The sequence below is a fragment of the Xenopus laevis genome, chromosome 5S (assembly GCF_017654675.1).
Source record: "Xenopus laevis strain J_2021 chromosome 5S, Xenopus_laevis_v10.1, whole genome shotgun sequence".
NCBI classification, from domain to species: domain Eukaryota; kingdom Metazoa; phylum Chordata; class Amphibia; order Anura; family Pipidae; genus Xenopus; species Xenopus laevis.
Window position 1 is genome coordinate 26,683,225 of NC_054380.1, and position 12,329 is coordinate 26,695,553.

Genomic DNA, 12,329 nt, shown 5'->3' on the forward strand with positions numbered 1-12,329 from the left:
CAAAGCCTACTCTTTCCTACTGTGTCTCTTACCACATAGCATTTCTGTGTCCTTATATGAGCTCTGTGTACTGTGTATATTTATTGTGTAGTTTTATATATTGTACTTTTATATATTGTAGAAGTCCTGGGAGTGCGGTTTCTTTTTTGTCATATATATATATATATAGAACAAGAAGGATCAGCACTCACTGTATTGATGTGAAAAAAAATTTGCTTTTATTTATTTACATCATAATCCGACGTTTCGGTCCCACCTGGGGACCTTTCTCAAGGAAACGTGGAATATGCTTTTTATTCCAAATTCATACAAGGATCCAACGCCCTACGCGTTTCGGGAATCACTCCCTTAATCATAGGCCTATGATTAAGGGAGTGATTCCCGAAACGCGTAGGGCGTTGGATCCTTGTATGAATTTGGAATAAAAAGCATATTCCACGTATCGGAGTGCCGTCCTCCCTTTTTTGATGTCTAAGTGAATTCTAGCAGTGGGGACGCTGCGGACTGAGCACCCGACTGGAGCAGCGAATAGGGAGTGTGAACTTGGAGCGGTCCCCCTCATGTGAAGTTATATATATACACATATATAAATCTCCTTCTTATAGTCATACTAAACATTTTATATATTTGACATATAAATGGTGAGAGAGCTAAGCAGTCATTTTTAAACCATAAGAACTGAAATTCTCATTCCATCAATATGTCTAATAATACCTTGGAAAATCTATGGCACAAGGCATTTCTCCTCGATTCTTTAGCAATCTGTTGAGCGAGTCTGTATAGTTCAGCACACACAGTACCATAAGCCCGACTCAAAGTGGATCATCTAAACTACACATAAATCAATAACCTTATCCAGACCCTTTCAGAAAATAAACTGCTGTAAAAACGGCTATTAAAAATCCAATATGTTTCATATAGAGTATTTCAAATCTTTTCCTCCCGGGTCCTCTTGCTTTGTGTTCAGTGCCTACCAATTAATTACTGATAGTTATGATTTATATGTTTAATCATGCCATGTCTGGAAACACTGTGTGGATTAATATTGGGTCCAATGTTCTTAAAATGCTGTTGGCTCTTTTCCCCAGCACCTCCAGATGACAATCTTGATTTATCTGTTGCTATGAGATCCTGATATAATGTGTGTGTATTTCTGCATGTCCTCTATGACTATATCCCTACCTAGATTAAAAAGTGTTGATACAAAGACCAATGTAAACATAATGATATGTCTAAAATAGAAGCCAGTGATGGCTAAAGTTTCATAGCTTTCAACATTTGTGTGTTGGTGGATTAATAAAACAAACATTATTGTTGACGAGTTATATTATAATAATAATGTCATTACTTTATTTTCTTTAGGATCCCAAGTTACGTGAACAGTTAGAGGTGGGGAACTTTGGAGGCCGGCTGGAGTATCGCATGTTTACAATCGTCTATGGACCAGATTTGGTAAACATCTCATATCTGAATTTGGTGGCATTTCAGGAAGAAATTGCCAAGGTACAGTAAAAATTGTGTATTATGCGTGGGGAATATTTCTTTAGCTCCAGAACATCAGCCATACAATAAAACCTATATTGAAATGTTCACAAAAGTTTGTTGAATACAATAATCAGTGTATGATTTGTTCATCAGTAACATATAATAATTGGTTATGTTTCTGAATGACCACTGTGTGTATAGTATAGATAGATATATTTTTGGATTTCTCTAACCAGTTTACAGAGTTTCTTCAGGTTTTTGTCTAATATTTGTTCTTTATATGTACAAATATTAGACATAAATGTAATTTTATATTAACAGTTCCACTCCATGGTCAGTTCTTTTAGCTGTATGGTCAAAGGGATATACATTTAGAAGGAAACAAAGATCTGTTCAGATGTTGCCCTGCTCATGAGACTTAAGAAAAGTCTTGGGAGGCTTCCAATCTCTTTCCTGAGCAGAGCAACATCAGAACTCTTTTCTTTCTGTATATATATCTGTTTTTTTTAATAACAAATTAATTCTAGTGGCATTTAATTCACAGCGTAAATGCTTTAAATTGCAAACAATTTTATGTAAATTGCAAAAGTGCACTTTATATTCATACACTGATATATAACCAGTACATGAATCCCATAAATAAATGCCAGGATAAAAGTGGGACCTAGTAAGCTTGTATCTCAGTCAACATGAGGAGTGCCTGGGGGTTACAATTGAAAGACAAGAACAACAAGTGACAATTGTATCCAAACCCTAAGTGACCCGTCACATATATTTACCTCACTTCAGACAGACCACAGTGTAATAAAAGCTTGCTTAGCTTCAGGCAATCTAAGAGCAATAAGGAATATGCCTTCTCTGCATCAAGAGATGCCACTTTCCGAGAGAAAAAAAGACTTTCTACCTTTGTTACACTTCTTCCCATTGATAAAGGCGGCACAAGAAGAAGCATGCATTAAGAAAGGTTCTACTTTATAGTAAAATCTGCAATTACATTTTTAAAATAAAAACACTGACCTATTCAGTATCTTATTTACAACTCAAGGATATTCATATGAAGTTGGCTCTCATTGCCAGCTTTTCATTTCATCCTATAGGTGTTTACTTGGGTTGAAGAAGTTGTTCACCTTTGAGTTAACTGTTAGTATGCAGAGAATGGAATTCTGAGATAAATTGCAATTGGCTTTCATTTTTTATTATTTGGGGTTTTTGAGTTATTTAGCTTTTTATTCAGCAGCTCTCCAGTGTCCAGTTTTTAGTAATATGGTTGCTACAGTCCATATTACCATAGCAACCATGCACTGATTTCAATAAGAGACTGGAATGTGAATAGGAGAGGCTTGAATAGAAATATCTGTAATCAAAAGTAGCAATAACAATAAATGTGTTGCTTTACAGAATATTTGTTTTTAGATGGGGTCAGTAACCCCATTTGAAAGCTGGATGAGTCAGAAGAAGATGGCTATTAATTCAAAAAAGTATACAAAATAAATGAAGACCAATTGAAAAGTTGCATAGAACTGCCCATTCTATAACACAACACATTAAAATTTAAGGTGAACTACCCTTTTAAGGTTACCGTATACAGAACATTATTGCAATAAGAAGTTGTAAGGTCATGGTGCCAGCTCAGTTGGGTTTAGATCAGAGTATACAGTCCATAGGTGGAAGATCAGGGTCCCAGTTGATAATTAAGGTGTTCAGTTGGGTTAAGGTCAGTGTGTCCAGTCTATTGCTATAAAAGGAGTTCATAAAAACAAGGTTTAGGATCAGGTCAGGAAAACTGACAGTGATTGATTTTGCAACACTAGCTTCTCCAGGTAGCCATATATAAACAGGAGTGTTTGGCCTTCACTTGGCCTTGCTGTCCTACATTTGTTCATTGGTGGAAACCTCAGCAATCAAATTGGACAAACTCTCCTTACATAAAGATATATATTTGCAACACATAAAGATATATTATTGCTGCAGCTCACAGTATATGGGGTAAATAAAATAAATAAGACAAGTTCAAGATTTTGCAATTCCATCAAATGCCTGAATAAGTCTCAAGGGTTTATTTATTGTATTGGGGCAAGGCACAAAACACAAGTGCAAAAGTCATGTGTTTGGCTATTTCTTTGCATCATTTGTTGGATGGTCATTGAAAGTTACAGTATTGTAAAGAAAAAGCTACAATAGTAAAGAAAGCTTGATGAAGACAGCTAAACCAATGGAGATATTGTATCCTATGAAGGTAAAGAAATCTTGATGAAGATATCTAAACAAACGGAGATATTTATTCCTTTGATAGTAAAGAAAGCTTGATGAAGATAGCTAAACTAATGGAGATATTTTATCCTCTGATAGTAAAGAAAGCTTGATGAAGATAGCTAAACCAACGGAGATATTGTATCCTATAATAGTAAAGAAAACTTAATGAAGACAGCTAAGCCAATGGAAATATTTTATCTTAAGATAGTACACAAAGCTTGATGAAGACAGCTAATGCAACGGAGATATATTGTATCCTATCATAGTAATGAAAACTTGATGAAGACAGCTAAACCTATAGAGATGTATCCTATGATAGTAAGAAAAGCTTGATGAAGACAGCTAAACCTACAGAGATGTATCCTACGATAGTAAAGAAAGCTTGATGAAAACAGCTAAACCAACAGAGATATTGTATTCTACAAATGTTATAGAGATAAGTCGTCAAAGTTGTCTGCTGTTTTCTTACCTTTCCATAAACAGTCATCTAATTCAACATTTACCTCTCAGATTTTCCCCTTAGTAACAGATTAATAGATAAGTTAATGTATTTGCCAACTAAGCAAAGACTTCCGGTTAACAGTGGTATCTGCAAGTAAGGAAATTGTAGAAACGTATTTCACAGTAAGGCTTTATGATGATGATCCTATAAAGCGGTTGTATTGTGTTTCTAGTGTGCGATTGTTTGACTTATATGACAATTCACTATGATTACAGTAGGAGTTATTGAGAATAGCACACAGAGAACAGCAGGTGCCAATACAGTGCTATAAGGTTAAATGTTTAGGGATCATTTCTGTACAGGTATGGCATCCATTTTTATCCAAAAAGCTCCAAATTACAGGAAGGCCATCTCAAAATAATTCAGATTTCCTTTTTCTCTGTAATAATAAAAAAGTAGCTTGTTCTTGATCCAAACTAAAATATAAATAATCCTTATCAGAGGAAAAACAATCCTATTGGATTTATTTCATGTTTAAATGATTTTCTAGTAGACTTAAGGCATGAAGATTCAAACTACTGAAAGATCTGTTATCTGGAAAACCCAAGGTCCTGAGCATTCTGTATAACAGGTCCCATGTCTGTAATGAGCTAAAAGTTTGTGGCAAAAATTCTTTCAAAAGGATATAAAGCAACCGTTTCTTTAAATAGAAGATTCCAAGTGGTTAATGAAACCTACTAAACCTTAGCCCCCAAATAAATAAATAAATAAATAAATGTATAACCAGCCCCATAGATGATATAATCTGTGGCAGTGAAAGGGTTACAAGCAGAACCATGTTGCACACATCTGCCAATGGCCACACAGCCTGTCCCATGTAACAAAGCCATGCGCTGCCCGTTTGCACTAAATGGGTCAGGCCAGATGCACTGCATTTAATGAAATTATATACTGTATAGTGCTCATTTGCCCCATGGGGTAGTTTTCACATGAATAATTAAATGCTGTGTCATAATGAGCTGCAACAGACATCCATTACAATATAATTTAGAATATAATGTATTCCAGATCTATAAGGCAGCTTAGTTAGACTGTATGCATCAGTGACATTATCTTTTATGTGCAAAGCAGACGCCTATGAAGCCAATATTTGAGCAACAAGTGAAATGAGAAGACGGGACACAATGTGCAATTAATATTACATGGAGGAGAGAACAGGGGTAGGAGACAGGACACTGGATAATAGTAGAAGAAGAAGACATGTGACAGGAGTGCAACTTATAAAGGGGAAGACAAACATGACAAAATGCAATAAAGTGACAACAGAAAGATTATAGGAAATAAAGGAAAATTTTAAAAAAAATTGCATTCAAAGACATGGTATACATTCTTGTGGCTGTATCTGTAGCTGTCCCCAAAGCAGAAGGTTTCTTCCAAAAGAATCTGGATATTGTCCTTAGGGGTCATTCATGTCTGCAAGTGCAGTGACCACACTCATGGATACAATTATATATAGGCACCCGAGGGCCTGTGCCTATGGTGGCCCTCAGGTGCCTATATAATCACTAATTAGTTTTTTCTTAAATCAATGAATAAAAACCTTCCCAGCCGCTGCCAGAGATTACATGAGAGTGTCAGCCGTTGATTCCTGAGGTTGTGACATTACTTGTAGCTGCAGTGACATCATGCGTAGTTACAATGCAGCTTTTTTACCATTATTCTAGTGTCATTGCAGGTGTGTGGAGTTGTGGAGTTGTGCCTAACGTTCACCATCTAATGATGTGTGTCCAATTCTTTACACAACTGTGCCGTGCCTATTGACAGGGAACACATATATAGGGAATAGTGATGGGCGAATTTGTCCCATTTTGGCAGGAATTTCGTGAATTTCCAGCGAAACGGACGAAAAACGGGAATTTTGATTCCAATAATTCGCTGGCGTCAAACTTGGCGCTGGTGCCTATTAAAGTCAATGGGCGTCCGTTAATCGTGGCAAATTTATTCAGCAGGTGCAAATTTCCGACGCCGGCGTCAATTTTTTTTGCCGCAGCGACAAATTTGACTCCGCTTCGCCGCAAATTTGTACCTGCTAAATAAATTCGCCCATCACTAATAGGGAACCATAGGGTAGTGCAAAGAGTTTATTTTGGTGCAAGTACCTTTAAAAAAATTGCTTTAACATACAAGCGACTGCAGGTAAAATTTGGGGGGAGCAACTGTGCTTGTGGTTGTATATAAGCCCTCTTGTCACATTTGCTGTGTGCTGAGTGAGACTCCCTTTTGTTATTTTTATAGGGATATTGTCACAGGAAAACATGTTTTATTTAAAATGTATCAGTTAATAGTGCTGCTCTGCACTAAATCTGTTTTTCAAAAGAGATAACAGATATTTTTATAGTTCATTTTGAAATCTGACATGGGGCTAGCCATATTGTCAGTTTCCTAGGTGCCTCCAGTCATGTCGTCACTCTTTACTGCCACACTGCAAGTTAAGAGATATCATCCTCTTCCTCCCCAGAAGCCCATCAGCAGAACAATGGGATGGTAATCATATAACAGCTCCCTGGTAGATATAAGAACAGCACTCAATAGTAAAAATCCATGTCCCACTGCGACTTCAGTTACATTAAATAGTAGAAAAAACAGCCCAGTGAGCCCTAACCAGCGGCTAATTCCTTGGATGTTGCTCCCAGTGGCATCAAAGCAGGTTCTTATTTTTGAATTCTTGGACAGGATTTAGTTGCATAGAAACCATGTGTACTGCCAAACTGAGGCTCCTGTAGGCTGCCAATCCACATAGGGACTACCTAATAGCCAATCACAACCCATATTTAGCACCACCTGTAACTATTTTCATGCTTGCGTTGCTCCCCAACTCTTTTTACATCTGAATGTTGCTCACAGGTAAAAAAAGATGGGACCCCCCCCTCACAATAGCCTGTCAGAAAGTAGTCCCAGCACTGGCTGTTTCTGAAAGCACATAACCAGGCAAAATGACCTGAGATGCACCTACACACCAATAATACAACTAAAAAATACACTTGTTGGATTAGGAATTACATTTTACATGGTAGAGTGAATTATTTGCAGTGTAAACAGTGTCATTTAGAGATAAAACTACACCATAAAAATCATGACAGACTCCCTTTAAGGGCTTAAAGTAGAAGGAAACCCAGTGGGTGCAAAAACCCTCCCCCCCTCCCCTGTGTTGCTTCCCCTCCCTCCTCCCCCCTGGCCTACCTGTCCCGCTGGGCAAATGCCCCTAACTTGTTACTTACCCTTCTGCGCAGGTCCAGTCTACGGAGTTCACAGACGCCATCTTCTTCCAAGCGATCTTCTTCCTGCTTTGACCGGCGCATGCACAGTAGGAGCATTTCGCCGGAACGGATCTACTGCCCATGCACCAAAAGTCACGGAAAACTTTGTGACTTTTGGCGCAGCAAAACGCTGGTCAAAGCAGGAAGAAGATCGCGTGGAAGAAGATGTCATCTGTGAAATCCGTGGACTGGACCTGTGCAGAAGGGTAAGTATCAAGTTACGGGCATTTGCCCAGCGGGACAGGTAGGCCAGGGGGGAGGGGGGAGGGGTTTTGCGCCCAGGGGGTTTCCTTCTCCTTTAACCCATTTCTTTTGTGCTGAGTGCAAATTCAGTGCTAATTCTGCCCTGTTACCTTTCTGTGAAGTTATGTTGAGAGTCAGCAGTGCAGGCAGTTATAACTTTGCACATGAGGCAGGAGAGCCAAAAACACGGTGAGCCACGAAAGTAATGCAGGAGGTGATGGGAGAATTCTCTGCACATTTAATATAGTTTCATTTAGTATGCAGTCTAAAGGAAGAAGCTGCTTTCATTGATAATGCACAAAACTGATTTTATTTGACTGTGAAATGCATATGCCTGAACCCTGTCTCATGTCCACTTTACTACCCACATAGAACCCTAACATAACTTCTGTCATTTTCCGTGATCAAGGAAAAAGCCAAATACAATTACAATTGATAAAAGCTGAAATAGCAGAAATGTTCTTCTGTAGAAAGAATGGAACCTGAACAGTTTGACTTCAGCTTTGCTTAATTACTAGCGCCTAATACATCATATTCAGCAGTTTAACGAACAATTAGCTGTAATGGACCAGGATGCAGAACTGGAAAAATAATGTTACTTGTTATACAGAGCACTTTAAACCATTAACATCATAAAAGAATAATCTGATGATAATACTATCGGCAGCGAGCTACCGGGAAACCTTGCGCTCAGTTCTTTGTTCAGTTGGGAAATGTTAGAGGAATTTCAAGTTCATAAAGGACATGTACAAAATGTGCTAAAGTAAGGATTATTCATGTTTATTCATAAGGGCTCATACATTTCAGCAACTCTTTTTGATGTTAAGAGCTTTTTATACTTTTCTAGACCACATTTGGTTCTTGTCTATGAGGGTCTGGTAAGACCTGGGGGATCTAGCCCTCAGGCAGTATCTCAATTCAAGATGCCGTAGCTCTTTAGTACTGCAGCAAAGTTGCATTCTGCATCTTGATTGCCTATTGGTCTTTCTATTGCAGGAGCCACAAACTACCTCTCCTTCAACCTTCTAGGGGGGGGAGGTGCTGTAATAAAGAAAGGATGGGTCATACTTCAAAGGCAATCAATTGACAAGCATCGCTGCTGACTTGGTGCAGGTAGCCTTTGGAGTGTGTGTCACTGAGAACTCCCTATGTCAACTAGAGCCATTGGCTGGGATTGTGTTTGGTGGACGGCTCTATTAGTAGGTTAGTTGGAGGTTGTTTGGAACTGTTGGGAACCTTGCAGCAATAAATATTTGTCTGTGTTATAAAGATATTGGGAATTGTAATGCAGTAAGTGGTTACTGTACTACATAGCTACTAGAGTTTCTAGGATATTCTAGAATTTTACCAAAACACGTGTTTCATTAATCTTACATTCCAAATTTTTCCAAAAATAGTGATCAAGTGATCCAAGCTAATTGGTGTGGGGGAGTCATTGTATATTGTATATATATGAGTGCCAGCTCAATACCTTATCATGAGTATACTGTACTGGCACAATATCTTCACTAGCTAATTTAGTGCAGCTTCCTCATTGGCAGACAGTTATCTATTGCCACCTGCTCTTTTGCTTAGTTTTGTCACTTTCAAAGCAACTCTACAATCTGTTTCTCCATCACGGCACCAGGCAACTTTCTCCATTTTAATTCTGCTATTATAAGGAATACTCAATATGAGAGTTCCATTTCACCATTTATTTTACAGACAATTGAATTTGTTTTCCTCCAAAAGAATAATACAGTATATGAATACAAATGATATACAAGTATGGGATCAGTTATATGTAAACCTATTATCCAGAAAGCTCCAAATTACAGAATGGCCATCTCCCATAGACTCCATTTTATCCAAATAATCCAAATGATTAAAAATTATTTTCTTTTTCTCTGTAATAATAAAACAGTAGCTTCTTCTTGATCCCAACTAAGTTATAATTAATCCTTATTGGTTGCAGAACCAGCCTATTAGGTTTATTTAATGTTTAAATGATTTTCTAGTAGACTTGAAGATCCAAATTATGGAAAGATCCATTATCCGGAAAACAGCAGGTCCCGAGCATTCTGGATAACAGGTCCTATACCTGTGTACAGCAACTGGGCTTTGGCATTATGCAACTTATGCTGGGAATTTCATGTTTTTTTCCAAAAGGAATATTGCACTGGCTTTAATATCATAGTATTGGATCCTGTTTACTGTTGTGTTGGAATAGCTGGAGTTGTACCTGAGAGCAGAGGGACTAACCCAATGTAACTGATTATTTTAAGTCCAAGGGTTAAACCAAAGAGTTTGGATCTGGGCAGAGTGATGGGTCAAAGTAGGAGGCTTACTGGGAACTGTGAGAGGCTTGTATGGATCCAGGACATGGAAGGATGGAGCTTAGGCTGACTAGGGTGTTGATACTGATGCGGTAATGAAATGAAAGTCAAGATGTTTGCACCAGATCTAATAGCTCATAACAGCTAAAGAGATGTTTGTCTTCATAATGATACCTGCTGAATGGTTTCTATGGGTTACTAGACCAAGTAAAAACGTTATGTCTTTTATCACATTGTCCTAGTTGAAAAGAAGAGAAAGTGAAGTGTTCAGTTGAGGAGCAAATAAGATTGATAGGACAGAAGATTATCATTTATATAATATTATAACATTTACACTCCATGTTTCTGTCGGGAATATATATATATATATATATATATATATATATATATATATATATATATATAGTGAATAAAGTACCCCCTTTTGTAAAATATAAGGATATTATAAGTTACCGAGGAGTTTCATGGCCATATAAAAGTACGAGGCCGAAGGCCGAGTGTTTTTATACAGGTCATGGAACTCCGAGGTAACTTATAATATCCTCATATTTTACAACTGGGGGGACTTTATTAATTATAATACACAAATATTAGTGAGTCATGTGACAGAAATGATATCAGAACTCACCGTTTATAACTGATGACATCACTACTCACCGTTTATAAGGATATAATTTACAAGATATTCATGGCTTTTGTGTATTATATATATATAAAGGAGTAAAGCCACTGACTGCTGCTCCGGATGTCAATGGGTTAAGAAGCCACAGTGAAAGTAGCCACCCACCATTGAAGATGAAATACCTGACTTTACAAGAAAGTAGTTTAAAAGCTTTTATAAATAACCTCCCTGTACCAAAGTAATGATTAACTGAGATGTATTGGCAGTGCCAAGTTTCCAGCTGATTATTCAATTCATTACTCCTGTTTAGTCAGTTTGAATTGCAGTTATTTGTGATAGTGAATGTTTGCTGTTTCCTCGCTAAATTGTCCCAGTACAAATGTGAATTATTTTCAGAAGCTTATTGGGGGGGAAGTAAGATTGATGCTTTCCTGTATGTGCGCAGAAGAGAAATGGAAGCCTTGGAACACAATCTACCTGCCTTTGGCTCTTGACTGCACTTATTAAAGCTGCCTGGAGTCTGCACCAAAGCTCTTATTGAGAAAGACATAAATTTGAATTACAGATCCAGTTAGAGGAAAGCGGAGACATAATTTGTGGTTTTGTCATTATTAAAAGACTGTGCTTTCTTGGAATTGTATTTTATTCTAGAGGAGAGAGGGCCTAATCAACATTGTCAGAAATGTTCCATGTGAAAATGGGAGAGCGACGTGATGGGGAATAATTAAGCCGTGCTTGTTCTTTCTCTCCAGATTAACTGGGTGCATGTGCAAGTGCATGGCAACCAGTTTAATAGATCTTTCAGCCAAGCATCACATTCAATGGCTTCCACGTTTGTCAGACGATATGAAAGAGGCCAGCCAAATAATCCATAACGGGGAAATAAACATCATGTTCTCAAAATGTCCTTCCCTTCAATTGAAAGCAAGTCACCTACAACAATCTAAATTGCTAATGTAACCAGGCGCATTTCCCTTGGAACAAAGTGCTGGTAAAGGGACAGAGGTGCTGTAATAGGAGTACAAAAAACTGCCTACCCTTCAGGCTTTGGGCTATGTGGAAGGCCATCTTATCTTATACCCATACCCCCTACCCGTGATCTGCAACCCTCAATTTTCTCCCACTGATCCACTAACTAAGCCAACCCACAATAGGCCAACTAACCTTCTTACCCAGGGACACGCAAACCAGGACATGACATCACTTTAAACCGAAACTGCACAAAAATAGAAAAAAACTATCATCACCACAAGAGATGGTGGGAGGGATCAAGCCTGCAGCTGGGTTACCCCGCGACTGTCTTTTTGCCCGGAAACCGACCACTTTTCGGGTATTCTGTGGGTAGCCTGCCTGGTTCACGAGTCTAAGGCCAAATATCAAACTGAATCCAAACCCTAATTGATATATGCAAATTAGAGTTAGGCAGGGGAAAGAGAGCCAAGTGCAGTTAAAATTGTATTACTTCTTTGTTTGTATGATAAAAATCACATGATTTTAAGGATTTGGATTTGGTTCGGCCAGGCATTTGGATTTGGCAGAAATCTGAATCCTGTTGAAATAGGCCCAATCCCAAACAGAATCTTGGATTTGGTGAATTCCTAGTATATGTTCAACACATTTCCAAATATCAAATATGGAGCTGTTGCAGCATA

General features: G+C 38.0%; 1 protein-coding gene across 3 annotated transcripts in view; it reads left to right on the forward strand.

Moving 5' to 3' along the window:
* The window catches only part of plcb1.S (phospholipase C beta 1 S homeolog), a 305,516-nt gene that overhangs the window by 153,853 nt on the left and 139,334 nt on the right, over positions 1-12,329 (forward strand). For all 3 annotated transcript variants that reach the window (XM_041564337.1, XM_041564338.1, XM_041564339.1), the window contains exon 4: positions 1,363-1,503. In XM_041564337.1, coding sequence (XP_041420271.1) covers positions 1,363-1,503 — 141 coding nt within the window. The remainder of the gene's footprint in view (positions 1-1,362; positions 1,504-12,329) is intronic.